The sequence below is a fragment of the Aspergillus aculeatus genome (assembly GCF_001890905.1).
Source record: "Aspergillus aculeatus ATCC 16872 unplaced genomic scaffold ASPACscaffold_2, whole genome shotgun sequence".
In the NCBI taxonomy this organism is placed as follows: domain Eukaryota; kingdom Fungi; phylum Ascomycota; class Eurotiomycetes; order Eurotiales; family Aspergillaceae; genus Aspergillus; species Aspergillus aculeatus.
In genome coordinates this window covers 741,689-769,079 of record NW_017962977.1, presented here as the reverse complement: position 1 = coordinate 769,079, position 27,391 = coordinate 741,689, and the positions used below count along the sequence as shown (strand labels likewise).

The 27,391-nt window shown below is 51.8% G+C and overlaps 6 protein-coding genes across 6 annotated transcripts; 2 read left to right on the top strand and 4 right to left on the bottom strand.

The window, feature by feature from the left end:
- Positions 1 to 772: 772 nt before the first annotated feature.
- ASPACDRAFT_56953 (uncharacterized protein) lies at positions 773 to 3,298 on the bottom strand (the record flags this gene model as incomplete). The annotated part of the gene is made up of 3 exons (XM_020203194.1): positions 773 to 1,700; positions 1,757 to 2,917; positions 2,964 to 3,298. The coding sequence occupies 3 exons, from the start codon at positions 3,296 to 3,298 to the stop codon at positions 773 to 775; spliced, it is 2,424 nt and encodes an 807-aa protein (XP_020059900.1).
- A 5,586-nt stretch (positions 3,299 to 8,884) lies between these two features.
- On the bottom strand, positions 8,885 to 11,297 carry ASPACDRAFT_22265 (uncharacterized protein; the record flags this gene model as incomplete). The annotated part of the gene is made up of 4 exons (XM_020199102.1): positions 8,885 to 9,855; positions 9,991 to 10,059; positions 10,223 to 10,482; positions 10,546 to 11,297. 4 exons carry the CDS (start codon positions 11,295 to 11,297, stop codon positions 8,885 to 8,887), a joined length of 2,052 nt encoding a protein of 683 aa, XP_020059899.1.
- Positions 11,298 to 13,305: 2,008 nt separating this feature from the next.
- On the bottom strand, positions 13,306 to 16,523 carry ASPACDRAFT_75132 (N-alpha-acetyltransferase 35, NatC auxiliary subunit). Its single transcript, XM_020204369.1, has 8 exons — positions 16,415 to 16,523; positions 16,269 to 16,336; positions 16,049 to 16,189; positions 15,745 to 15,981; positions 15,223 to 15,681; positions 14,915 to 15,172; positions 14,759 to 14,857; positions 13,306 to 14,704 (listed from the first exon to the last, which is right to left on the bottom strand). Exons 1-8 carry the CDS (start codon positions 16,479 to 16,481, stop codon positions 13,748 to 13,750), a joined length of 2,286 nt encoding a protein of 761 aa, XP_020059898.1. The 5' UTR covers positions 16,482 to 16,523; the 3' UTR covers positions 13,306 to 13,747.
- A 270-nt stretch (positions 16,524 to 16,793) lies between these two features.
- On the bottom strand, positions 16,794 to 17,362 carry ASPACDRAFT_1852518 (ATP synthase subunit epsilon family protein). Its single transcript, XM_020197252.1, has 3 exons — positions 17,293 to 17,362; positions 17,102 to 17,216; positions 16,794 to 17,020 (listed from the first exon to the last, which is right to left on the bottom strand). Exons 1-3 carry the CDS (start codon positions 17,322 to 17,324, stop codon positions 16,949 to 16,951), a joined length of 219 nt encoding a protein of 72 aa, XP_020059897.1. The 5' UTR covers positions 17,325 to 17,362; the 3' UTR covers positions 16,794 to 16,948.
- Positions 17,363 to 19,945: 2,583 nt separating this feature from the next.
- Positions 19,946 to 22,689, top strand: hsp60 (chaperone ATPase HSP60). The gene is made up of 3 exons (XM_020195551.1): positions 19,946 to 20,411; positions 20,491 to 20,632; positions 20,695 to 22,689. The coding sequence occupies exons 1-3, from the start codon at positions 20,301 to 20,303 to the stop codon at positions 22,209 to 22,211; spliced, it is 1,770 nt and encodes a 589-aa protein (XP_020059896.1). The 5' UTR covers positions 19,946 to 20,300; the 3' UTR covers positions 22,212 to 22,689.
- Positions 22,690 to 23,056: 367 nt separating this feature from the next.
- Positions 23,057 to 27,146, top strand: ASPACDRAFT_75110 (uncharacterized protein; the record flags this gene model as incomplete). The annotated part of the gene is made up of 10 exons (XM_020204368.1): positions 23,057 to 23,106; positions 23,179 to 23,389; positions 23,451 to 24,550; positions 24,614 to 24,835; positions 24,904 to 25,072; positions 25,189 to 25,806; positions 25,863 to 26,231; positions 26,298 to 26,425; positions 26,503 to 26,606; positions 26,746 to 27,146. The coding sequence occupies 10 exons, from the start codon at positions 23,057 to 23,059 to the stop codon at positions 27,144 to 27,146; spliced, it is 3,372 nt and encodes a 1,123-aa protein (XP_020059895.1).
- Positions 27,147 to 27,391: the final 245 nt, after the last annotated feature.

Below are 27,391 nucleotides of genomic sequence, written 5' to 3'. Positions count from 1 at the left end.
GGGACGTCCAGAAACCCCGCACTGGCTTCAGCTAGAATAACTGTACTGCACTGGACATTGTTTCACTGCGATGTGGTTGAGAAATTAAATCAAATCGAATCAGGTAGTTACATCAGCTTACAAACTAACCTTCCACCCTTCTCCGAGGATGGGCGAGATGAGACACATGAGGAGAGGAGTGGAAATTCCCGCGGCGAGTGCAGGGTTAAAGTACTGGACCCTTTTGGGCGCGAAGTGATCCCCCCCCACTTACTTTGCTGATAAGGTGTGGTGAATACTTCGTGGTCGAGATGGTTATCTGAAATGTAAGCATTCCTGTCCGAGCAGTACGAGGAACGTGTTATGGTTCAAGATTCCACAGATTTGAATTCATGGGGACGAAGGGGATCAAGACCGGTGGCCGGCGATAGAAACAGAATCCCTCACTCTCTCGGGAAATACCCCAGAAAATCCATCATGGATAGGTGGTGATTTCCCCACACCTACACATCCACCATGACATTGGTCTAACCGTACTTCTGTCCTTTTTTGTAATGGGCCATGAGGATGGAGATTTGGACTTGAGTCTGTGGGAATGTCCAGTCGTATGTACCTTTCATATACCTCGGCAATTCGCCATGAAGCAGTCGCTTCGATAGCATGAACATGGCCGCGACAAGCGAGTGTCTATTTAACAACGGTAGGTAAGGATGCAATGACAAGAGATTGATCTTGAACTTGAACAGGATCTCTGCCAGCCATGTGACTCTACCCCCAAGTATCTACAAATGCATCATGCGTCCGCCTCCATCTCATAGTACGGATCGTTCGGGTCGTACGGGAATTTGCGCACCACCACATCCCCCTGATACCGCCACAGCTCCTCCTCAATCCCGCTAAGCTGCACCGCACACATGTCCTCTGCCTGTCCGAAGGTCTTCACCTCCGTCGCCGACCCATTCGCATAGTTGACCCGCACCATGTTCACCGTCTGCCGGCTCGGGCCCCCCAGCAAATAGTTCAACGGCGTGAACTGCACGCCCGAGTGCGCCGTCGTGAACACCGTGTTGGGCAGGTCGCCCGTGTGCGGCACGTGGTGCATCCCCAGGTTCAGCCACACGACCAGATCGGTCTGGTTCAGCGACTCGCCGTCGAAGAACTCGGCGAAGTTGACGGGCGGCTCGTGGATGTCCTGGCTGTTGTAGGGGTGCGCGGCGCGCGGCTCGTGGTCGTGCTGCCGCGTGACCTGGATGTCGTACTCGGCCCAGTGCGCGGCGTGCGCCAGGTTGCTGGAGTCCTGGACTGTCAGGTGCGCCGTCCCCGCCGCCGGCAGCACGCGGTAGCCCCGGTACTCGCCGTACTGGTTGCGGGCCTCCTGGTTGATTACGTGGATCATCGTCGCCCCGTTGGGACCCCAGTTGAAGCGGCCTTCGTCTTCAGACGAGAGAATCGATCGCTCCAGGGCCATGGTGTTGCGCGAGCGGCCGCCGGACCAGGTGAAGTTGCGGCTGACCGGGGCGACCGTGGTGAGCTCGATGCTGTTGTTCACGCCCAGGATGTCGAAGTCGGCCTTGAAGTTGAGGACGTGGTCGTGCATGCTGCCGGACAACGCATCGTGGATGCGGTAGCCGAAGTCTTCGTTGTGCGCGTAGTACGCGGCCTGGATGTAGCCGGAGGCGCGGACTTCGACGCCAATCGTGCCATCCATGTGGAAGGTGTAGCTAGAGATACAATCATTAATGGGGGGTGCTTCATGCGTGTTGTGGGCTTGACTCACCTGGTCATATAGTCGTAGTTACCAATAGTGGACACGGATCGGAGGGTGAGGTACACGTTCTTCGTACTGCTCACGTAGTCGGACGTGCTGTGGCGCTGGATAGGATAGTCTGCATCGTATTCAAACACGCAGAGACTGTCAATGTGCGTGTGCGTTGTCTCAGAGACGTAGAAGGAGCTGTTGAGGTAGGTTGCATAGACCGGGCAGTCGTAGCCTTTGACTAGCTCAAAGGCATACGGCCCAAATCCGTAGTATGAGTCCAGATACGCGACGCTGGATTGTATTGGATCGTTGCCAGCATAGTGGGCGAGTGCCTCCTGTAGACCCAACTCGTACAGCACGCGCTGACCCTTGTAGCGGATATCAAAAACGGATACGCCCGTGTCACGCGAGAAGCTGATATAAAAGGAGAAGTCCATCCATGTCACGTATTTGCGGTCAAGGTCCACAGAGTACCGTGCTCCTGACGGCGCTACCATGAGAGGAGGTTGCTGCTTGTCTTGTGGAAGTATGGGGCCCCGTTGATCCGTCTGTGCCCATGGTCCTTCGAAGTTGGGCTTCAGTTTGACGAATCCAGGTGAGAAGAATGCATTGCGGAATGCCTCGGTCGTTTCGTAGAAGACGTCATTGTAAAGCCAGCCCTCAAGCTTCCACTGAGAAGGATCACGCCCAGTCACGTCGGACTTGAAGAATAGTCCCAGCGGTAGGATACTGCCGGTATCGAACTCATCCGTTGGCATATTCCAGAATGTGTCCCAGCGGATGATCCGGCCGTCATCCTGCCAGAGGGGGTCAATGCCCCATATGTCAAGGGTGTCGTTGTCTAAGCCCAATGCAGTCCCATTGAACAGGTCTAGGGTGATATCTGCAATGGATGCACTAATCTTATACAGCCACTCAGAGTAGATGGTGCTATAGTCAGCGTCGAGATTGCGCACACGACCGTGAGTCTTGCGCGTGTAAGGATACTCTAGTGGCGTCCACGTAGGGGTGGATTGATTGGTGATGGGTAGAGGCCCGACCAGAAGATCGGCATAATGAGGATCGGTAGTGGCGCGGTTGTCAAGGACGACATGCGCATAACGGCTAGGTGCTGGGCCTTGGTGATCGAGATAGCTCAAGACATCCGTCTTGTTAGGCCGCATCAGCTCGACGAGTTCACTGGTCCTCTTAGCAACCGAGCAGTGATCAGGAAGATAGGGCTTACATTGTGTTATCCCACTCGCCGGCATCCTCCGTGACAGTCAGGTTTAGAGCTGTTTGCTGGAAGAGCCACTTGACCACGGATGCTGTCTCATCGTCCGTCAACCCTTCCCAAACATTATGCCTCGGCGCTTTGATCACAGTTGCATTCTTGTCGACGCAAGAGGACGAGGACATAGACGAACGGGCTTGCAGGTTACGCGGGGAACTCTTCCTCCCACGACCTTGACGCACCCATGCGGTCTTGGGGTCGGGTTTCGGATGAGCTAGAGCATCCCCTATCAAGCATGACAGAAGGAGCCATGAGGCAAATGCTGCCACGGAAATCGTCAGCCTCATGTTGTCCAACGATGCACAAAGCACTGACGGTTGTGAGACGAGATACAATGCCAGCGTTATGGCTTTATATTTGTCACATTCGCGCTGTTCGGAACTAGCTAGGCTACAATCTCACCAGGAGTAGTATTATCTGAGCTGATATCGGAGAGTATGGTTGGCCATTCTCGTCACTCTCCTATTGTTGGGACCACAAGCCCGTCGGGTACATCGCGCCAGCTTGCTGTTGGACTTCCCTGAACCAGAAGGTACAGGCGGTGGTGTAAATGATGCATATGGTATCAGTAGATATAAGGATATAGCTTGGGTCCCGACGGCCATACATCGAGCCCGTCGTGATATCCCTCAATTTGGTTGGGCTTGACAGAAACTTGGCGCGACCGTGCCCTGTATATGAGGATTAGATCGGAGCGGTTTGCGATTATCTCCAGCGAATCCGAGTCAGTCGTCAAGAATGGGGTTTATCGCGTCCCGCGTTGATAGACCTTGCGGGGTACGCAGTTCCTGGATAACTTCAAGGAGAACTAAAGGTTACGGAAGTAATATGGCAGCTCTGCACTGCAGAGCAATAGAAGCATTGAGTCATGGCATCGATGAAGTTTTGGAATGTAATCGTTCGACAGCGTGGGCCTTGTTTATGAAGTACATGATAGACCTCTTTCAACAACACCTCGAGGCTAAGTGGAATTGCAAGTTATGCCAGTTTTCGACACAGACTGTGATCGCTGGACCTTCCGACTAGGCCATTCATCTCTCTTCTGATGCGATGTAACCGTGGCATTGTCAAGTACCTATACTTAGACCATGCGTTAGCATTAGCCGAAAATCGCCTCGGAATCATCTCGGAATGTATGACAGATAGCTGCTCACCATGGTAGCAGATCTAAGCGAGGTGAATGATTGAAGTGCTGCGTCTCTGGTTATGAGAAGCAGGGATGAGGGGTTGTTATCTTCAGCCTATAAGCGACAACCAACTTAGGCGACCCAAGCGACTTCTATGAAAGCGGGGAATAAGAAGTATGAAAGCAAAGATGAACCCAGGATATCGCGCACTGCGCACTGAGTGCGACAGTAAGTCCTCCGGAGGCGTCCTGATGTGTGACGAAGAGAATGGATTCAAGCTGAAGGTGGTAGGCAAAGGAAGTAAGCGATCAAACAGGTGACTCTCTCAAATTATCCCACAATTTGCGCCCTCAGGCAGCCATCCTCATTGTTGGAATAGGTGAATACGTCCAGAACTCTCGTGTAACGTTGCGTTTAGGCCCACCAGATTATTTGAAGGTTGTTTATGAATAGCTGAATCTAATCGGCATGTCCAACAGCAAGAAGCCTGTATCGGGCTGAGCCACCTCTGTGCGACCCAGACTTCGACGTTGGCAAAGGTATACTGCCTCCGACGTCTGTAAGGCAGGCAACTCTAGCGTCTCACCTCAGACTTCAGTGTCGATTTCATCCTCGCTTATATCGAGATCTCACGCTCGCCACTTCGTCTAAGCCTTCGACTCAGGAAATCGCCCTAATTCCTCCGACCAAAGATCGTGTATCCGATCCAGAGCTCACCCTCGCGGGGCTGTGGATAGCCTCTTGATGACAGAACGATCTCCAGATTTTGATGATCGATTTCCACTAAGGGTGCTGCTCGGATCTGGGGGTATCTCATTGCAAATGGGAAAGGTAGGTACCCTATCCTGGATAGGAGAGAGGTAGTTGTCAATCATGGCAACAAGAGCTTGGAGAGTTTCTGGTTCTAGCTTCTTGTCCGCATTGCTTATGCTAGCCTGGCATATGTAACATCAACAAGCATGGATCGCCCCGTTGAGGTCAAGTCGACCAGACAGCATAAGCATAGATCTGAGTACCTGCGCAGTGATCAGCAACATCTGCAGAACGGATCAAAGCTAGAGAAGGAAGGCAGCACGGCATCCCGGGTAAAGAGCAGACCAGCATCTCGCTGAGCGAGCCGCTTGTCTGCTCTTCCTCTTGATGCTCAAGAATCCTGGCGCGTTCATGAGGTACTAACCACTGCCTATACACACACAACAGCCCATAGCATGCCCAGAGCAAAAAAATAAACAGGATTACCGAAGTAAGCTTCACATGTTCAAGTCCTCTGGTTTCCATCCAGAATAGGGATCAAGCCAGCTAATGCTACTTCATACCAGATCCCAACACAGCCATCCCATACACCCCTTCCCAGCGCCAACCCGCCCACCCGCTGACTCGATGCTCTAAAGCAAAGGATAAGCCATTTCCCACCCTACCTCCATCTACACCAAGCCAAGAGAATACCATTCATTCCTGCCTCCGTCTCCCCTCCTACGTCATCTTCACCTCCTCCGGCGCCGAAGAGAAACAAAGGGGTTCAACCTGCCACCACCAAGTACAGAGTATATCCTCAGCTCACCGCAGCATAGACCCGAATCCCACCCTCCAACAAATCACCACCCCCCAAGCATTTACTTTCGTCCAAGGAAAGAGTAGAAAGGGTTGAACGAGTTGAACCCCTTCGCATCCGAGATAAATCCTTCAAGTTCTCCTCAGGTTTCTCGCATCCGAGCAAACCCATTCACGCATCCGAAGGTTGAACCCTTCGGCCGAAGTACCGGCTCGTAGTATACCATACCATAGATGTATAACACCAGATGGGAGGGAAGAGGCCGAGGATCATACGGTGTTTCGTCTTGGGTTGTTCGGCGCGTTTACCCCAGGTCTCCGAGCTTTTCGATTTATTAGCCATTCAGGGCCATCCAGCCTTGTTCCCCCTTAATTGACCATGATTTTTAGATAAAGGGCCTGGTTGGTCTCTTGGCTTCTTTATGCGCTATCAGATGGTTCGTTCCGAGTCGAGGGTTGCTGTCCTACTGATTATTATTATTATGTGCATGCATATTTCCCCTATGTCAGAGGAGATACGGTACCCCACCCCACTGGGCATATAGCTTCTGCGTACCATTTGATTAGTATGAACAAACACTGTGACTGAGTGACAACTGCGGCACAAGGAACATACGCAGAGCTGTATGGTAAGAAGTGTATCCTCGAGACGAGAGCACCTCCTCAGCAGTTTCTTTTCCCAGGAAATTGAACAAAAACAAGGTAAATATTCCCGAACCGGACCCAAACAACCCGCAACGGGCGCCGCACCACAACGGCCATCGTGCGTTTAAAAGTACCTTCGACTAAATAGGTAGTCCTTACCAAGTAGAAAATAGATAAGGTATCGGCCCTTGACTACCTAGCACTCCCCCAGGTAGCACCTACAGCAGCCACATCAAAGAACATGCCACCTGCTGCATCATTATCCAATCCAGCCTTACCGTCACCTCCCAACTCTAATGGTTAAGGGATCTCAACCCTTGTCTGGGGAGAGGATGGCGATTGGGGAGTTGGGGAACAATGGCATGATCGTCTTGTCCGTTCGTTCATTCATCATCTACCGAATCATTGCCAGTTCCATGTAACTCGTGCCAGAGTAAAGGCAGAATCATTCATCTAGTCAATCGATGTAGCTACCATACCTACCCTGCAGCAGAGTATACTCGTGAATCCTCATCCGGGATCTGGGAACCTCCCGCAAGAGGGGAGAGAGTGTCCAAACCCCGAAGTAGAGCATATGACGCGCATGTCGGGTCAAACTTCACGTATTGGTATCCTGAATCACGACCAACCTCTTACGGTCCTCTGTTCTCGCCCAGAGTCGCGAGCAACTGCACCCTCCACCCCCAAGTAGAGTCCCCGAGTCTCCAGTTTACTTGGTACATGCAGACACAAATGAACCCGAATCTGGGAATCGATAGGTTACTCAATAGATAGGCAACTAGTCCCAAACTCCACTCATCGAAACGGCCAGCCAGCCAGCCAGCCAGCCGGCCGGCCGGCCCCTCACCCCCCAAACCCAAAGTTTAAATATCTATGCATTCCACAACACACTCTAAACCTACCAATAAATCTTTCCTCCAGCTACGAGCTTAGGGATCCAGGTTTCAATCAATCGATCGGATCAGGCCAGACACCTCGGATCCGAGAAAACCCCCTCCCCCCCCCTTCCCCCAACTGCCAGACAGACAGACAATTTATCTCCGAGCGTGCCTTCCCCCCCCCTCTCCTCAACTCTAATAGTGCTGTACTCAGTCTAGAACAAGATACCAAGAAAGAAACCCAACCCCGCGGAGATAACCACCGTACAACATCCGTGCAACAAGAATGGACTAGTCCGAAGTCTACCTAGGTAGAATTGAGGAATGAGGTGGTCGACCGTTGCGACCGTTTTCAACCAGCTTCCACGTCTTCGGTCGGAGGTAAACTACTTTGAGTTATCGCCGGATGTCTCCGAAGGAGGGGGGCGGCCGCTTCGGCCGGTAGGAATGGAGTCATCATCCTTTTTCCACAATGTATGGATTGGAGCACGTGGAAGACAAGAGGGAATGTCTCCGCAGGTTGAAGTTCAGAAGAATAATTATGGAGACGAAAGGCGAGGCGAACTTCTAGCCCGTTCCTCATCGCCAACGTTCGCTTGGTTTGTACACATTTCCTGACTCGTACTCATCTTCACCACCATCATTGTTGAGGTGCTGTACCAGTAAAATGCCTCAAGTCCCGGCCGGTTCGCCTCTTGCGGACGGTAAACCCGTCGCGTGGCACCGCCGCCCTAACTTATTGGACTGATCGTCGTAATGATTGTCATAATTATTTGAATACAGAGAAAAAAAAAATCCCCCTTCGACAAAATGGAATGGGAAGTGGGAGGAGAAAAAGGGGGAAGAAGGGCTGCATTCTTCATGCAGCAGACGGTGATGAGAATCCAAGCACGAATCCGCTTGCTACATCTTCTTCCAAAGTTTGCAGTCGTTCATTCCTTTTGGTCGAAAGATCAGACATCGGGCGATCCCTTCCAGCTTTCTTTCTGATCTCTGAGTTCGGCCGAAGCGGTTAATACTCGGCCGGTCAGACACTGCCTGCCTAATCCCGGATCCGTACTCGAAACATAGGACAGGGGGATAAGAAAAAGAGAAATTAGGAAAAATGGTTAAGGTAGACCAACAAACAACACATTGCAAATGTCCAGGAGGCAGACACGAACCGAAGGGGGAGGGGGGAAGTGGAAGGGACCACTAGCCACTGCACACGGACGCCCTCCCGCACGGAAATACTCGTGACTGGGGGCTGGCTATCTTCAAAATACTACAAGTACCCGCCGATGTCCGGCTCTCTCCTCCCTCCTAGTTTCCTCCTTCGCCCCTCTAACTACTCGCAAGTTGGCGGACCCTCTCCCAGGCAATACCCCGGGTTCCAGCCAGAATGGAAGACACACATGCCATCCCCTCTGCCCATGCTCACCTAAGGCTTCGATCCGTGAGACAGCAGGGGCAAGTGACGCGATGGACACATAGCAATCGTGCTTCTGTGACCGATCGATTATGATCAGTATCGGTTGATTCTCAGACATACCGATCGCTCTCCCACGGCATGGGAGCGCCCACCTACGGGATCATCCAAAAGGGACAGATCAGAATCAATGGCCCCACAACTGGGAGATTTGGCTGCAGGTTACTCGAGACTCTCGTGAATCTCGCGTGGTGGCCCATTTATTCACGCGTTCCCCGTACTCATGTTAGGGAAAAGCATTACATCCGAAACCCGGTTCAGAATATTGTCAATATGTCCATCTTGGGGCGGCGCGCTATAGGTCGGAGGAACAGGAACAGCCACAGAAACAAGCCCTACCGGCGACGGGGAAGTGAAGGCTGTGGCCGGAGATAGGTTCGGGGTCGTCATTGCAGTTTCCGGGACCGATAGCATGTTCTGCTTCTTGCTGTGTGCACGGAATGCGGCACTGACTTCCCGCAGGGCACGGAGCGATGAGGCGAGATGTTTCGCCGAATCAGTACGATGGTTCCGATCAGCTTCGCCATCGCCATGCACATGGTCTGACAGAGCCGCCTCCAGTCTCTGGATCAGATCCCACGTGTGCGGGTGCAATCGCTCATTATTGTTGGCTATTAAGAGGAAAGCTGACGCGATCGTCCGTTGCAAGCTAATCCATGTGCGGGACGCATGCGCGTTGATCGAATGCAGTTCAATGAATGCCTGGATCGTATTGCTCAGATTGGTCAAGCAATCCTCCTTGATAATCTCGCGCCGCTGCTCATCCATGTGTGCATCCGGATCCAGTGATACTCGGCACATGAATGATATGAAATACGAGGAATGCAGTCGCAGCTCAGTCCGTTCAATATGCTCCGCCAGCGTGGTACAGCGTTCTTCGAATCGCAGGTGTGGTGCTGCCTCGGCGAGGATCCGTTCAATACGTTGCTTGAACTCCCGGATTTCATGGTACCTGAGGTGGCTATGATGGGTGAACATGAGATTCCGCAACATCTCGAGGATAACGGAGATGATGCGGCACAGCGTCTCGAAGTAACCCCGATGACCGGGCATGGATTTGGGATCGTACGGAATTTCGGGCTGGCTGATCATGGTGATAGAGGGTCGATCGTACGCCAGGGAAAAATGACTGTTCTGAAAAGCCATCGCCCACCTATTCTCGTGTGTGAGTATTGCTGTTTGTTTCTCGCAAGTCGGCATCCACGCCTTACCAGACTCTTCTCCGTGCCGCTTGCACAGCCCGTGAATATCCCGCAGTCTCGACATGCAGACCCAGCACCATACACATGCGCTCGGTCATTCCTATTAACCACAATCAGCTTTTGTCGAGAGGTTGACACGGCAGAAACACCACTCACCAAGCAATGTGTACGAGGCTCCTGCATTCATGTTGTAGGAGAGGACGCTTCCGATGACCAGCAAGATTTGAATGATTTCTACGGTCGGCTGGGATACATAATTCAACATGCGCAAGCAATGATAAGCACATGATACTATAGTCGATCAGTCATGTCACAGCAGAGAGGTGGAGGTTGTACAAACCATATACCCACGAGGTCAATTCGCGTTCCTTGCCTGGTAAGTCGGACAATTGACAGCCCGAGGCTAGAACAGCAAAGAGAAGACTCAGGAAGGATACACTCATGCCAAACGGCTTAACAAGACCGTTAGCATCCGGTCGATATACACCACCAACAGCTTGTCGGCCTCGCAACAGGCGCTCCATATTGTCCTCAAGTCTTGCAACATCCGGCAGCACCGGATAAAGCACGGAACCAACGTCTATATAGAATCTCAACAGTCTAGGTAGCCGAACCGGTCAGTCATTTCAACCCACATCAGGGAAACAGGGGCCGGAGACTTACTTTCGGCATTGTTCGTCGTCGGGTAGCACGCTACACACGCCGGCGATGTTGAATGTATAAGGGTCGGACGACCAAAGATCTACGAACGGATACGCGGCGGATTCATTCCCCATGGCCAGTTCCGCGAGAAGGTCCTCCTTTGGTAACGCCTGTGCCGTATCCTCCGAGTTCTTCGACTTATCCAAGATGTCGATCAATGCCGATCGCGACCCAATATGGACGGAGCCAGTCTTCATTGTAGTTGAACCAAAAATCCCCTCCGAGGTGGGAGAGACCTCATCCTCCGCGGGGATCACATCCAATCGGGGTTCGGTGGTTCTTCGCGCTCCATGGGATTGAAACAGAGAGTCCAGGCTGCCTAGGATCTCCTCCATGGTCCGCATTTTGGTGTTGATTTCGTCCCATTCCACTTGAGACAAAGTCACGACTTCCGGCAGGCCGTCTTGGGTCGTCGATCCGGTGGATCCCGGGTCGGGGCCGTAGGGAGCATCGCGACCGGACGAGAGTTGGGAGGACGGAGGGAGAAATTGAGGTGTAGTGGTTGTTGAGGCGGTCGCGGGGCCGTATTGGTCGGCGAGGAGCGATCCTCCGGGCCTAGGCGCCGAGGGAGGAGGACGGCCGTAGGAGCAGGTGAAATTGCGCTTGACACAATTGCCGCATGGCACATTGCGATCACAGCGAACTTTGCTGGCACGACATGGAAGGCAAGTTTTACATTCGCGAGGCCTGCGGCGGATGGGATACGTAGGCATATTGCAGTTAATGGCACGCGTTTGCGCTCTCTCTCACACTCACTCACTCACAGACCCCACTACTCGACAGGGAAACCGGGCAGACGTCAGGATCGGGCGAGTGAATGAGGATGGTCAGGCGAAGAAGGTCTAGTGTGAGAAACTGCGACGGTATACACACTCATCAAGATTAGATATTATGTTACTCGATCGAAGGATAGCGATGTAGGGAAGAGTTGACAGGCCGGAGAGGATGGGGGCTGGGATGGAGGTTTGGATGCTGAGCGAGGGAGAGAGGATCGAAGACGTGCTATTCGCGCGAGGGGAGCTGATAGCGAATGGAATCGAGTTGGGGGGTGGGAGGGCCGAGGTGTCGGGAAGCGGACGCGACAGGTAACGATAGCGTCGAACTGAGCAGGGAAAATTCCGCACGGGGGAGAGGGGGGAGGAGGACGACGAAGGGCCAAGGCACAGCCAGTCAATGGCGTTCAAGCCGGCACAACCAAGGCTGAGGTGACATGTTAGAAGCAGGCGAGGTATCGACCGGTGGGGAGTAAGGGTGAGTGCAAATGAGATGTGTGGTAAGTAAATAATGGTGGTGGTGTTGGTGGTGGTGGTGGTGGTGATGGTGGATAAATGGATAATATTCAGATCGATGCAGGAGCCGATCTTCTTTTTTTGGGGAGGGGGAAGGGAACGGAGAAAAGGGCCCCGGGAAGGAATGATGGAATAGATGAGTGAGTAGCCAGCAAATAAGCTGGAGGAGAGAAGATGATTTGAATTGATTTCAGCTGGGAGTAATAATGGATTGGATGGATGGATTGGATAAGTTAACAGAAGTGGCTACCTTTTTTTTAGTCAGTTTATGTGACTAAATCACTAATGCCTAGCTAAGTGGTTCGTGCAAGGGTGTTTTGTTTTACCCAACTTTTGTTCGCTAGTAAATAGGCTTCAGGGGATGGATGAGGAAGCGTAAGTAGGTAAGATCATAAGAGAGATTAAGAAGAAAGACAGGCAGCGTGCTAGAGCAATAGAGTGACAGAGTGACAAAGTGACAGAGTGACAAAGTGACAGAGTGACAGGAAGCGTGAGACGCGGAATGAACCATGATGTAGGAGAGGGCGAGAGAGTGTGTGTGTGGCAGTCAACAATGTACGGCGGGAAGGTAATCAAGCTGGAATTCTGTCCGGGTTGGTTGGTCGATTTCGGGTTTAGCGGCGACCCAGCCATTCCCCCATCTCGCCCATCCGAGATGGCGTGGTTTTAGTATCTCAACTAGTGTTGTGTTGATATTCTTCTGCACATTGATCTGGATGCATGCGATATCTCATATCCTCTGCCTTCTACTGTTCCTCGAGGCTACAGTCTGACTTGAATTCTCTTGTCATGACATCGGCTTTTTTGTCCAACGAATGAGAATGGATTGAAACTGTCAGGGGATACTACCTTAATAGCCACTGCCGGCCACTACCAACCTACTTGTGTAGTTGCCTTGCATATTCCTCCTTCCCCCCCCCCCACATCAATATCGCAGCATCATAAGCATGGACCAGGCGCGGGATCCTATATTCATCTCACTGTTAAGATCGTCCCAACAAAAAAAAACAAGCCTAAGTAGCTTATTGTTGATTACTTAATGATTGAACCATAGTTAGCTCACGCAAGTTAGCTCACTTAAGCATAAGGTTGTGTCAGCGGGGTCATGGTCGTTGATCGGGTTCGTTCCGGCAGCCAGGTTTCGGTTCTGCAGGGCTCAGAGACTCAGTTGAATCAACAGGTTCGGGTGGAAATATAGTCGGGATGGTTGTAGGTTATTCGAGATCAAAAGCTAAGTTGGCTGTTGGACAGACACGGTGCTAGCTAGGTGGAGAGATATAGAGTAAGGGCAGATCAGCTGACCCCGACGTGGTCTGATCCGAGGTACCAAGTGGGTAATAATAATGTTGGTTGCCTCGCCCATCCTTTGATGTGTAGATGGTGGATCATAATAGTGAGTACAATTGCAAAACAATGTTAATAGTGCTCTGGAGAAAACCGTGGTATTTCTATTCCAATTTGGTTTGGACAAAAAAAGGTCTATGGTCGTTGCAATCCCGCCGGCTCTTGCTCAACACCCACGCTTGCGCATTATGCTTAATCTGACTACGAATTGCATGACTTCGAGATGCATTGAAAGCCTCCACATGAAGCTTGTCCGAGACCTTGAAACGAAGGATAAGCTCGACAACCGTTCGCTCATTGGCTTGCCCGTGGTGTTTGGCGCCCCGGGTTGGGAATTATAGGTCAGTTTGTACTTTGTAGAGAAGTCGAGACAAAGAAATGGATAGATCGACAGAGAACGCCTGTCCATTCACAACCCTTGGGCCTGAGGAGACGGTCTGAACCCTGCGGAGTGGGGTTTTGATCAGCAGATCGGGCCTGTCGGGACGCATGGCTAACAAGGACCATCCTGGTAGTCAGGTGCGGTTCCGTCATGTTTTGGAAGGCCCCGGCGTGGTCGCTGGGGAGACCTGCGGTACAACCCACCAGTCATGCCAGCGGGCTTTGGATCCGACTTTCGGGATTGTGACCCGGAGATTAACCGACTGGGTCGCCTGGAGTTCTTCGCGTTTTCTCGAATTCGCTTGTGCTTTTAAGGCCTTTTTGACGGTTTCAATCGCGATACTGGCACCGATACAAGCCCGCATAGTATCTTTGATGTCTCGCTTCCAGTCTTCCTCGATGGCGAGAGCGGGACTATCCTTCTCATCGGAATCGTGCATGAATGCACCGTTGGCCAGCGTGGCTTCCCAAGCCTTTCGTGCTTCCGAAATGGCTTTAGCGGCACGCTCTAAGACAATATCATCGCTGTCACCTTCTAGCACCGCCTCCCGATGGTACTCGTCGTAAGGAACCAGCTCCGGTAAGGTGATCTGGAGAAAGGGCTTCATGCGGATCTCGTACCTTAACCGGTCGCTGGAGTAAGCCTGGGGTGAAGAAGTGGTCGGTAGGACCCGATGGCGAGCCAGAAGAACGTATAGAGCGTGCAAAGAAATGGCAAATGCATCCACGGCAACAATCTGTGTAGTCATCCTCTCAAGAAGTTGAATAGAACGCTGAAGGATTGTATGGCGCTCGAAGGCATCGCGCTGCTTAGCCGCCAGATCCGCCAAATTGCGTTTCGCCGTAGCCACAGTGAAGGTCCGGATTCGATCGATGTGACCGAGATGGGTAGAGCAGATGTGAGACAGGTACCAATACATGCCAGGTAGCTCTTCAGGCGCGTAAATAGAGAGCTCGAATCCGAGCTGTAAGATCAGACGGAATTGGCTCAACTTATGATGGTACGCCCAGCTGCTGAGGGGGTAGGAGTAAGTGGTATCGCCATTGGCTAGCTGCAAAGGGGGCTCATTGCTCAATGCGCGAAGCTGCTCGTCAAGATCTTCGGCCTAGGAACGAGATTAGGTTCCAGCCGCCGCGACAAGGGAAAGGTGGAAACTTACTTCCATCTGCAAATTGTCCCAGTCTACAAGTGTATGACAGACAGTCCGTCGGATACGACAGCGGTTCAAGCAGGCACTCCGGAACGTATCAACAAACGGCTACACCAGGTTAACTCAATCGCTGGTCATGATATATGCATTTTGCAGCTTACTTACCTGAGAGAAACGTTTCGTGAAGACATCCATGTGCTGTGCTATTTGGAATCGTGGATCCGAAGGCACCTCGATCTCATCCGCATTGGCTTGCAGAAGTATACTGGACGGAAGAACGATCTGTTCCAGTTCGTCATAGAGGAACTGCTTCACGGGAACCGCTCCAAGTATCGTCCTGTTGCTAACGATGAGGGACTGAACAAGAGATCTTATATAGACGGAAGGCTGAGGCTTTCGCGAAAGCAGAGTCCAGATGACCACCTAAGCAGGTTAGCATCAACTACGATCAGAATGAAACGAACGCTCCGCACCTTCAAATTATACGGCCCGCGGTAGTCAAGAATCTCGAGCAAATCAACAGCATCCTGGCATAACCTTCTCAAATGCGCCAGCGCATCCTCAAAGCTAATCTTGACCATTGGACGAGGAGGAACAGTGCTAGCTAGTTTCCGTTGGATTTTGCAGCTGAAGGATTCAGGCACCTCTTTCCCTAGGACAGCTGACTTGCCTAGAAAATCCAGATGAGATAGACAGCTCAGAAACTGCGCTGTCGATCGTGTCTCTATCACTTCCACATCCTGCTCCAATCCCCAGAGAAACTCTTGTCGGAAGAGCAAGCGAGCCCGAATGGCTTCCGCCACCTTCTCATCGAGCGTATCCGTGTGTTCGTCAACCCAGCGAATCGCGTGGTCCAGGAGATCATGAAAATGTTTGGAGTCGAATTGCGACAGTAGAGTGCGATTATACAATTGAGTGACGAAGTCCTCCTCCTAAAAGGAAAGCAAATGACGAGTCAGATCCATGTACAACCAGCAGAGCACGGCAACGCCTACCTCAAAATAGTACTCGGTGGTGACTCGCGCATGTACAAAATCGCAACACTTCACAAGCGCGAGGCAGTAAGCACGCAGGACAACATGCACTATATCAGGAACCTTCTTGTTGCTTTGCGACTGTCCCCGGCCAAAATGCGCGTTTTCGAGGGTTTTCGGTACGGGCCATAGCAGCCTATCGAGGTATAAGGAAGTGAAAAGGGTCTGGGAAAGAGGGTGGCCCATGTGCCATGCCATCTACCATTAAGTTGACTCGGTTAGTTCGCGTGCTGCACTTTGAGTAAGACGACCAGGTCAAACCTACCTCGTGACACAACAACTCGTCCATGATCCCCAGAACCTCTTCCGTAGCCAGCTCCCGCATCAAGTCGAAGTCGTCTTCAAGGGCCTGTGCGTGATTCTCTCCGGGGCCTAGGTAGCCGCTATCCATCTTCGAGTCCATGATCTGAGGAGCCACAGTATATCAGTCTTGGTGTTTGGGGTTCGAGACTATCAGCATGGCTGGGTATCGAGTCGCAACCAACCTCAAGGGCGCCAACGGCCTCGAAGAGCGTAAAGCATTCATCTTTAACCAGCTGACCGGTTCGCAGTTCTATTTTAGAAGGGATAAAGTCGTCAGTACACCACGTATAGGGATTAAAGGTAAGGCCAGCGGGTATGAGATGCTAACTTGAAGCAGCGATTGTGAAGTCATCTGTGATGTCGCGCGGGACAGCAGACTCTGGAACGACCCGCATTGTCGGGCCTCTTACTTCGTTATTTGGCAGCATATAAGTAAGCAATCATCTGCAGCCAGCTGCTAGACTTCGGAAGCCGGTCATGGATAGTTGGTTAAATGATTTCAGTGGAGATCGGAGAGGATGCTGGAGAGCGGGCGAGGGGAGGCGGGGAGTCGGGCGGACAGGGCAAAACTTGCGGGAACGCAAGCCCGCACCGGTTGAGCAGGAAGGAGTTCCGAAGGAGCTCTTGAGACCATGCCACAAAAATGACCCCAGAGCATTACGTTTAGCACAACAGGCATTTTACTTTGATCAACCATGAAAGCAGGAGGGACACAGTCTTTTCTATTTATACCTGGTCAACGGGCCAATATTGCTACAGAGATCCAGTCCATTCCTGCATCAGAGTACCTCCCGAGACCTCATCAACCTCTGCCCAGCGCTCATTCTCTGTATTCAGACAGTCGTTCTTGCGGAGAGATAACTCATTTCGACTCAGCCTGGCCGGGGGTGGCCTGGACCTGAGCAAGGTTCTTGACTTCACCCTGCTTGCCGTTCTGGATTGAAGAATGTGTTAGTCGAGATGCTTTGGTGCCATTGACCTCCGATATCCACCGGAGGGGCGTTCAGATACGAACCTCCCACTTAGCGAAACGCAGGTCCATCTGACCACGGCGCTCAGCGACAGCACGAGGACCGTCCTTGAGGGAGCGGCGGACGGCGCGAGCGGCGACAGCCAGGTAGCGGTTGTAGCTGTAAAAGTCGGTCATCGCGTTAGTCAGGGCCTATAATCGGAGAGCAAGCGGACGTAGAGTGACTAGAAACGTACGTGAGACCAGCGGACTTCCAGGCGAATACCATTTTGACGGTAGAAGACGAATGAGGGGATTCGGTTTAAGGAGAGGGTATCGCTTTCTCTGTGATGCTTTGCAGACGGTCGAGTTCGGAGGATCGGGAACTCGAGTCATGTGACTCACGTGATATCTCTCGTCACCTGACCGTATTCCGGGTGACGCTGCGGGCGGACGGACCGGAGTGAATGTATACTTCCTAATCGGGTAACACTATACACACGGGACGGTCAGGCTGGGCTAAGAGCAAAGAACATGCAGCCTCATGGTCTATCTTGATATGTGGTTCTTGAGCCTTCTTCTAACATATTTGCAACGCGTGGAATAGGATGGAATCTTGAACCTAGCATCTCTCGTGTTGACTGGCTCCTATAAACCCTGATGTAATGAACCTGAGGAGGTTGCACCGGGGTAGAGCCTGCTATCGTAGCTATCCTCCCAAACTGATGTGTTACTAGGGGACTGCACTGCAGCTCGGTCACCTCATCAAAAGCCATGGACTTGCCTAGATATATCTCATTCAAATTAGCCTTGATACTCCGGTCATTTACATAAAGAATATCCTTCCACCGGGTTCGCCGACATGAGCTTACAAACGGAATATTATAGATTGTGATTAGATCGTTGTTATCAGATGAGACGCGGGTCTTAGGCGCGGGTCCTGGAAAATTGAGCAGTGTGTTCCCCTGGAAACTTTTTGATATCAACCACTGCTCTAGTCTTTGTGCGTTTGCTCAACATGTAATCTGTGGTCAGGTCCTGTCTGTTTCATAAGTGAGCTATCACTCCCCCAAGCTCACCTTACTTCTTTATCTTACTTCCTATCACTCTCTTCCTTAATCTCAAGTCTACAAACTCTACATTGGTAAGTGAGTCCTGTCAACTACTTCCGATCTGCAAAATACATCTCTCTCTTCAGACGCGTAACCAATAACTTCCTATCCTTTACATGCATCTCATAATATGAGAGCTGACGGATGTGATTCTCACGCAGAAATCAATCGGCGAGAAAAGCCCAGGCAGGTTCTGATTGGAATTAGACAACGGTATTGGTTCTCTGGTTGGCTTTCCAAGTGTTGTCTGTGACCTTGAATGAGGCGTATATTGAGAGCTCGCACAGGGTACAATGAGCTCCTCTCGCAAGTCGTCAAACAGGCCAAAGAAACGAGTTCTGGTACGATGGGATGGTATACATGCCTTTTCCTCTCTGCGTTCGACACTCATTTTCTTCCCGAACCATAAGCTAACATTCGAAGAAAACCTGAACGAGCTTCTTCTCCTGACTGTACAATCTGTTTGTAACATCCAGTCCGTGAAGATTCCATGGACCGAGGTTGCCAGCACCATGGGACACAATGTCACTGAGGGAGCTATCGTCCAGCACTTGGCAAAGCTGCGCAGCCGTAGGGTTGCTGCTGGCAAACCTGTGCCTCCGCCCCTGCGACGTGGCGGCCTTGGTACCCCGAGCAAACCAACTGAAGCGCCATCAGGCAAGAATACGCCAGACAGCAAGCCTCAGCGAGTCACCGCAGGGGCGGAGCACCATGGTGAGACGGGAGCAAGTGATCTCGCGGACGTAGACTCATCTTCGGATGAAGACTATGTGGAGGGAAGAGCATCCAAGTCACGCAAGAAAAAAACCATCACGGCCGGCTCACGGGCCCGACGTAAGCGCAAACCCATTGTCAAATTGGAACGCGACACTGATGGGTATGACTCTGATGAAGAAGATGAAGACGACAGTCTCTTGGTCCCTGGCGCGGAGTTTCTTGATTGCCCGAATAGCATGAGCTCACCCCCCGAGCGTCAGGTGGGGAGCCCCAAAGATTTCCAACCTAGGAAGATAATCGTACTCAAGTATGCAAAATCTACCAATCAAGCCTCTACTGGTGACATCTCGGAGCCTGTCTTGGGTTCAACGTCTAATGATGCTTTCATTGCATCGGGCTATACATTGCAACAGCAACCTGCCGGGGCTGGTCCGTTCCCAGGTCAGAGCCAAGCCCCGTCTGCCAACCTATCTGCCAACCTATCTGAATCTTTCTATCAGAACGCTGTGTCCTCGGCGGACAGCTATATGCACTTACAGCCTGGTGATCCTGGACACCATCGCTCAACTCTCTGGTTCAACGACGCTACTCTTGGATATCCCAATGCTGTTTACCACGGGCTTTCCAATCCTGATCTGGATCTCGATTTCTCTGGAAACCATATGAGTAACACAGACCAGCAATTCGATCATTTGCTTGGCTTTGACGATGATTTGGTAGGCTAGTTGCTGTCACTCCGGATGACGCTCTTGACATACCAGCACTTCAATGTCTCCTTTTGTAGTGAGACTTCAATGACTTGGTGTCTATCTTATCTTACAACCAGCCACAGCTCAACATTTTTTCATGCTCATCTCTGGCAATGATCCTCGTTCCTTCTTATTCTCTACCAGTCATCTATCAACTGATAGCTGGGTTTTTTTTCCCTTTCTTCTTTCCGAGCTTCAGTCCCAGGCGACGATTTCTGACGTTGACAATGGTTCTGTTTTGATAGTGCTACCAAAAGCATCACTGATTTATTGATGGATAAAAGACAGCATGTCTAATACGATAGTTCTTTTGTAGATCGAGTCTACAGTAACTTAGTTAACTCACAGTACGTTTGTAAGCAAGAGCCGATTATCGGGCAAGTGTTCTGCCAGTGACATCCGACGAGCCGGGCGATTTCCCTCGGATACCCGGTGCCCACGTGATCTTCTAGGAGCTTCTGCCAGCCAAGACAATCCGGGGATCGAGAACCGCCTGGAAAATTTTCGAGACTTTGGCTTCATCTCCATCTTCTTTCATCTCTCCCCATCCTCCTCTTTTCTTCTCTACCTCTTCTCCCTCCTAACCCGTCCTTGCTCTGAGAGTTCTGATCGGGCTGACTCTGTTTGATTGACCTCATTATCTTCTTCTGTCTGTTTTCCGTCTATTAATTCACCCCCTTCCTCAAGATGCAGAGAGCTCTCGGTTCCAGGACTTCTGTCCTTTCCGCTGCTTCTAAGCGCGCTCCCCTCTACAGATCCTCCGGTGTCAACCTGCAACAGCAGCGTTTCGCTCACAAGGTATGCTCCTCTCACCTCAGCAAGATGCCAATCCGGGTATGGCGATGAGTCAATCCGCAGCCTTGCTAACTTCGTGTAGGAGCTCAAGTTCGGCGTTGAGGCTCGTGCCCAGCTCCTCAAGGGTGTTGACACTCTTGCCAAGGCTGTCACCTCCACTCTTGGTCCTAAGGGTCGCAATGTCCTGATTGAGTCTCCCTACGGCTCTCCCAAGATCACCAAGGGTAAGCCATCGCCCTACATTCTCACTTTCGGTCAAAAGAGATCCTCGTACTGACGGATGTAGACGGTGTGAGTGTCGCCAAGGCCATCACCCTCCAGGACAAGTTCGAGAACCTCGGTGCCCGCCTCCTCCAGGATGTTGCCTCCAAGACCAACGAGCTTGCTGGTGACGGTACCACCACCGCCACCGTTCTCGCCCGTGCTATCTTCTCCGAGACCGTTAAGAACGTTGCCGCTGGCTGCAACCCCATGGATCTCCGCCGCGGTATCCAGGCTGCCGTCGATGCCGTCGTCGACTACCTTCAGCAGAACAAGCGTGACATCACCACTGGTGAGGAGATCGCCCAGGTCGCTACCATCTCCGCCAACGGTGACACCCACGTCGGTAAGCTCATCTCCACCGCTATGGAGCGTGTTGGCAAGGAGGGTGTCATCACCGTCAAGGAGGGCAAGACGCTTGAGGACGAGCTTGAGATTACCGAGGGTATGCGCTTCGACCGCGGTTTCACCTCCCCCTACTTCATCACCGACACCAAGGCCCAGAAGGTCGAGTTTGAGAAGCCCTTGATCCTGCTCTCCGAGAAGAAGATCTCCGCTGTCCAGGACATCATCCCTGCCCTTGAGGCCTCCACCACTCTCCGCCGTCCTCTCGTCATCATCGCTGAGGACATTGAGGGCGAGGCTCTCGCCGTCTGCATCCTGAACAAGCTCCGTGGTCAGCTCCAGGTTGCTGCCGTCAAGGCTCCCGGCTTCGGTGACAACCGCAAGAGCATCCTCGGTGACTTGGCCGTCCTCACCAACGGTACCGTCTTCACTGACGAGCTCGACATCAAGCTTGAGAAGCTCACCCCCGACATGCTCGGATCCACTGGCTCCATCACCATCACCAAGGAGGACACCATCATCCTCAACGGTGAGGGTAGCAAGGACAGCATCGCTCAGCGCTGCGAGCAGATCCGTGGTGTCATGGCCGACCCCGGTACCTCCGAGTACGAGAAGGAGAAGCTTCAGGAGCGTCTTGCCAAGCTCTCCGGTGGTGTTGCCGTCATCAAGGTCGGTGGTGCCTCCGAGGTTGAGGTTGGTGAGAAGAAGGACCGTGTCGTCGATGCCCTGAACGCCACCCGCGCCGCCGTTGAGCAGGGTATCCTCCCCGGTGGTGGTACCGCTCTGCTCAAGGCCTCCGCCAACGGCCTTGGCAACGTCAAGACCGCCAACTTCGACCAGCAGCTCGGTGTCAGCATCATCAAGAGCGCCATCACCCGCCCTGCTCGCACCATCGTCGAGAACGCGGGTCTCGAGGGCAGCGTCATCGTTGGCAAGCTCACCGATGAGTTCGCCGGTGACTTCAACCGCGGTTTCGACAGCTCCAAGGGCGAGTACGTCGACATGATCGCCACCGGTATCGTCGACCCTCTCAAGGTTGTCCGCACCTCCCTGGTTGACGCCAGTGGTGTCGCCTCCCTCCTCGGTACCACCGAGGTCGCCATTGTTGAGGCCCCTGAGGAGAAGGGCCCTGCTGCCCCTGGTGGTGGCATGGGTGGCATGGGTGGCATGGGCGGTATGGGCGGTGGCATGTTCTAAGCTGCTTCTGCCGCTTCTGCTACCCCATTCTCGTCTCCTATCTACCCTTAAACCTTACGTCCTTGTTTCTGAAAGGTTTCTCCTTCAAGCGTGTTGTTGCATAGTCCGGGTTATATCCTGATATATGGTTTCTGTTTCTTTTCTTCTTAATGTGTCGCATGTCTTGTTTAAATCATCCTTCCTATCTTACATCCGACCCTATCCTCCTTTACCACCTTTTCTTCTCCACTGGGGTCGGATGCCATACTCATACCATCTCCACTCCGCTATCTTGGACACAAAAGTTCTCACGGAGTCCTGTGTACCATACCATGTACTTTATGTATAACACCACGGCCGTTAGCTCTGTCGTGGTGACTGCGTCAATTATACTTTAATCGTTCAAAATCCTTGTGTCCGATCAAGTACAGTAGAACCTTGTTAAAACGATTCAGTTGTGGACTCGTAGATATCCATTTTTCTCAAATATCGCTTTATGGGTATAGTGTAATTCCGCAGACACGTTGTTAGAGATCTTGGGAATTTACTAGAGATAAACTTGGTGAATCAGTCTGCGCCGACGATTTTCTGTATTATTGTCGATATTCGTCTCGGAGTTCGGTGTGTCCCGGATTTGGTCATAAGGCTGAGGGGCACGACAAGGCTGATAGAATCGTGCACTTAGTGAGTTCTTGGACTCAGCCGGGCCAAGTCACCTGCCCCGGAGAAGTCAACATTGTGTCAGATGATGGTGATTGTCGTTCCGTCTGCTTTTAAGACCTCATTCCCCCTCTGTTCTGTAGGCATCCTTCCTTCGCGCTTCACAATGTCTCCACCCTTCAGTGTTTCCAGAAGGGAAGTGCATCATGGCAGTTCCCAACGATGAGCGGCGTTCACGGGTCGAGACAACAGTCGAGTAAGCAAACATCGGTCTTCCCTGTTTCCACAATACGAGGCAGGTCATTCTCACACATAAATACGAAATTAGTATTGTCGCCGTTCCAGCAATTGGCGCAGATCCAGAAAAGACATGGAGCGATGAGGGTGCTGCCACGCCTTGGCTTCACTCCGAACTGACGAAACACATTCAAAATGCCCGTGTGATACTAATCGATCATGGGAGATTGGGGCCGCAGGATGACTTGGAATCCCTGGCGGACAAGTTGCTAAATCAAGTACTCCAGAAACGCCAGGCGACTGTATGGATTCCGTATCTCTTTCGATGGCTGCATTGAAGCTGATCTGATTGTCTATGCCCAGAGCCCACGGCGACCTATCTTTTTTATCTGCCATAGCACGGGTGGTCTGGTTGCTAAATCAGCGCTGGTCGCAGCTAGTCAGAAAACATCCAATATTGAATCAATATGGTCAAGTTGTTATGGGATTGCCTTTTTGGCCAGTCCACATTTCGGCTCGAGCTACCTCTCAGCTCCCGAGTTTACCAACAGCGTTCACCACTTGATGCGACTGAAGCACCATATTCCGCCAGGAATGCAAGAGATCTTCAGGCCAAGACACCCTCATTTGATACGCCTTTGGAGTCAATTCAAGTCTATCTCAGCAGACATGAAGCTGTGGTCTTTTCTGGAGACGCTTGACTCCGAAATCAGCATCGTTGACCACGAAACAGGGACTGCTGTCGAAATGCACGTTCCCATTACCTCGATTCGGTCAGGAATATTGGACTTTGAGCACGAGAAGGTCATTCCTTTGACGGCCGATCATATTGGAACCGCTTGTTTCAGGGGTCAAGAGCTAACGACAAGGTTGAACTTCATCAATGAGCTCCAGTCAGCTATTTCTATGGCTGTGATGCTGTCTAAGATGAATGATGCCCCCATGGATGTGGACCAGGAAGTCATGATTCAGGTCAGTGGATTCTTTGAAGACACGGCTCGAGGCGTCAGCGACGAAACACCACTCAAGCTTTGGTCCACAAAAGCACCGCTGAAGGACTATCTCGCATCTGGGCCATCGACGTGCCTCAAGGATCGGCTTCAAAAAACAAGTGGTATTCCTGCTGGCCTTCTCGATGATTCTTCAATTAGCAGCTTCGATAGTAGGCCCACTTCTGCGCACATCCGATCGTCAATTGATGGCACTGTGAATCCCACCGCAGCACGGATGACTGAAAGGACTAGATCTGAGCCTATTATGTCAAGGCCACCGCTGAGAGAAAATCGGAGCTATATGGCATCCCTTTCTCCTCGAATACATGTCACCGAGCCATTCGACGAGGGTTACTTTGGTGCGCGGCAAGAGCCGGTCTCAGATTCGCAAAGCCCTATAGAACAGGCTCAACATGACGCTGAGACAGACAATGCCAATGATGATGACATATCTGCTTTCAAGCATCTATCGTTAGTTTCTTCCTTGCTTTTTTTGCCGTGCTTACCGCTAAAATTGCTTATACATAATCTTAGAGCAGGCTCGTCAAACAGACTTAGAACCTTCCTTCCAGTGCCAAAGCTAGCAAGAGACATACAAGACGAAGAACGAGCTGAAAAGCCGCGGAGAATACCTCGATTTGATCGACCAGAACCAGGTAGTGAGAAACTTCTCTGGATCCATGTGCCCTATACGCACACCGGATGGGTCCCTCCAATTCTAGCCCGGGCCTGTCGCGAGCAAGATAAGAAGACTTTGTAAGTTCTTGAATTGTATACCTAAATATCTTATTCTCCCTGCTAAAGCATGACTTGCCCGGTACCAGCTTCGAGAAGCTCATGGATGAAGAGCATTGGTACTCGAACCTCATCAGAGCCCGTCATTTAGAGCCTCATGCACGTTACGTGCGGCCGGCTTGCATTCATTTCAAGCAAGAACCGCATACACCTTTGGGTGCTCAAGAGGAAGAACATGACCCTAGACTGGCACTATATGTAAGTCAAAACACCTGCATGATTTCTGGCCCTCACTGATGGATTTTCCGCCAAGGTTCCTTACGTATGTACATCATGGCACCGAACCCTTTTAGTGCATTCTAATTATCGCTTAGCTTCACTGGGACACTTACTCGAATCTGGTCCATCGACGCAAAATGGTTGAAGAACGGCTCAAGCAGGGCAGGTTCAGGCCTGTACCTCACAGTATCTCGACGGCGAGTCTAGAATCGAAGCTGATCTGGAAACTCTTGGGCAATGAGCCCCCGATTCACATACGCAGGACTTTAGACCAATTCGGGTATCCCAACCTCAGATCAACAGTAGCACGAGACGACGATCAAATGCTGTGGAAACGGACGAAGAAAAAGGTCAACTTGAGTGAGTTCAACAGCGCCTTACACGTTGAGGACGACTCAGACAGACAATGCCCGTTCATGGATGGAAAAGTACTCATGGTCGATCAACTTTGGCTTTGGATTGTCGACGAGAAGACTGTGGTAACATTCTTTCCTCATCAAGAAGCCACTACAGCCGAAGGAAAGCTCTATGAGCAATCGAACCTCTACAATAGCATCTACAATGAGTTGAATGGCGATTTGGCGAGACGGTTCGAGACAGCGGGGGATCTTGCCGCCTTGATTGTGTTACATGCAGCTACTGTTCTGCTTGATCGAACGTTGCATCGCGATCTGCAAATCCTCCGCATTTTCGAAGAGTCCATCAGCATCCTGGTAAGTTTTTGGCCGTTCGCTTCCCGGGATGCGCGTACACAACTCACACAATTCAGACCGAATCCATGACGAAATCCTTCAAACGCTTTCGCAACAGAGGCTTCATCACGCGCCCTGCAGATTTCAACAAGAATGCCGATGGAAAGCCCATGTCGGCCGCAGAGCGAGAGGAACGAGACCATGAGCTAGCCAGTCGCAACCGCGAAGACCTCTCCACATTACTGGAACTACGAGACATCATCGACGAGCTAGGGACCATTCTCAAGCTTCTGGACGTGCAAACCACAACCATCAAGACGATGTCGGGCTACTTCGAGCACAAGGGTTACGGGAAGGTGTTCATGGAAGCGTCGCTATCCAGACTTGACGACTACCGCAACCAGGTCCTAGAAATGAGGGAGAACGCTTCTTTGGCCCAGAAAGCGGTACGTTTGTGTGGGTTCGCCCCGAAGAATGAAGCAAGACACCACTAACCACCTCACGCTCCTTAGGTCGAGAACCTCCTAGACCTCAAACAGAAGCAAGCCAATGTAGATGAATCTCGTCTCGCTCGATGGGAAGCAGAGGTCACACAAGATCAATCCCGATCCGTGATGGTATTCACCATCTTCACCATCATGTCAGTCACTTGCATCGGATTCCAGCTAAAGATATAACGATAGCGCCTTTTACTGATGAAAGAGAACATAACCACAGATTCCTCCCCCTCTCCTTTTTCACCTCCCTCTTCGGCATCAACGCCCGCGAGTGGAGCGGGGAATCCACAAACCTCACCCTGGGCCAAATGCTCTACATCTCAGGTAAACCACCCCCCCCCCCCTCCTCGCCAGAAATACCTCTTTCCATCTGCCATAGTTCCTCGGCACACCTACCCAAGCACCCACCTCACTTGCTTGGAAGATTCCCATAGTCACCTCATCCACTAACGCGACCAAAAAGGCCCAACCTCATTCGCAATAATCCTGATCGCCCTCCTCGTCGCCTTCAACGAACGCCTCCGCGAAACCCTCTGGCGCGCCCAGAAACTCGTCCTCAACCTCCTGGCCGACTCCCTCTTCGCCCCCGTCACCCTCGCCCGGCTGCAGTGGCGCAGGGTCACACAGCCAACGAACATGTCGGCCTCCCTGTCCACGCTGGGCAGCAGCAACAGCAACAGCGCCGCCGAAGAGAGCCCGTCGCTCGGCGGCGGCGGCCGGTTGCAGCGGTATCGGCGGAATCATAATTGGCAGAAGCGGCGGTATACGGGGGAGGATGACTTCTGGCTGCGCCATGAGGATAAGATGATAACGGCGCTGTCGGTGGCGGTTCCGGGCAATGGCAATGGGATGGTGGGGGATTGAATTGCTAGATGAGATGTTCGATGAGGAGAATGTTTTGGGTTGGGTTGGGCTGGGCTGGGTAGGTGATAGGTGTTGCTGAGGTTAAGTTGCATAGCGTGTATTTTCCCTTCTGTATTATGAAGCCGTTGTTGACCCATACCATACTACTAGAGATGTATAGAATAGAGCACTACTTGTCGTTACGCCACGCCACGCCACGCCACGCCACGCCACCACCTGCAGTGATGGGTCGGCTGCACTCAAAC

What these genes read in the sequence shown, in the direction of transcription:
- hsp60 (XM_020195551.1), top strand. Translation starts at nt 20,301, where the DNA reads ATGCAGAGAGCTCTCGGTTCCAGGACTTCTGTCCTTTCCGCTGCTTCT. An exon ending in AGCAGCGTTTCGCTCACAAG is followed by an intron (nt 20,412 to 20,490) that starts GTATGCTCCTCT and finishes AACTTCGTGTAG; the next exon opens with GAGCTCAAGTTCGGCGTTGA. An exon ending in CTCTCCCAAGATCACCAAGG is followed by an intron (nt 20,633 to 20,694) that starts GTAAGCCATCGC and finishes TGACGGATGTAG; the next exon opens with ACGGTGTGAGTGTCGCCAAG.
- ASPACDRAFT_75132 (XM_020204369.1), bottom strand. Translation starts at nt 16,481, where the DNA reads ATGCGGGTCGTTCCAGAGTCTGCTGTCCCGCGCGACATCACAGATGAC. An exon ending in AGGCCGTTGGCGCCCTTGAG is followed by an intron (nt 16,190 to 16,268) that starts GTTGGTTGCGAC and finishes GTGGCTCCTCAG; the next exon opens with ATCATGGACTCGAAGATGGA. An exon ending in CCACCGAGTACTATTTTGAG is followed by an intron (nt 15,682 to 15,744) that starts GTAGGCGTTGCC and finishes CTTTCCTTTTAG; the next exon opens with GAGGAGGACTTCGTCACTCA.
- ASPACDRAFT_1852518 (XM_020197252.1), bottom strand. Translation starts at nt 17,324, where the DNA reads ATGGTATTCGCCTGGAAGTCCGCTGGTCTCAC. An exon ending in TGGAAGTCCGCTGGTCTCAC is followed by an intron (nt 17,217 to 17,292) that starts GTACGTTTCTAG and finishes CGACTTTTACAG; the next exon opens with CTACAACCGCTACCTGGCTG. An exon ending in TGCGTTTCGCTAAGTGGGAG is followed by an intron (nt 17,021 to 17,101) that starts GTTCGTATCTGA and finishes TCTTCAATCCAG; the next exon opens with AACGGCAAGCAGGGTGAAGT.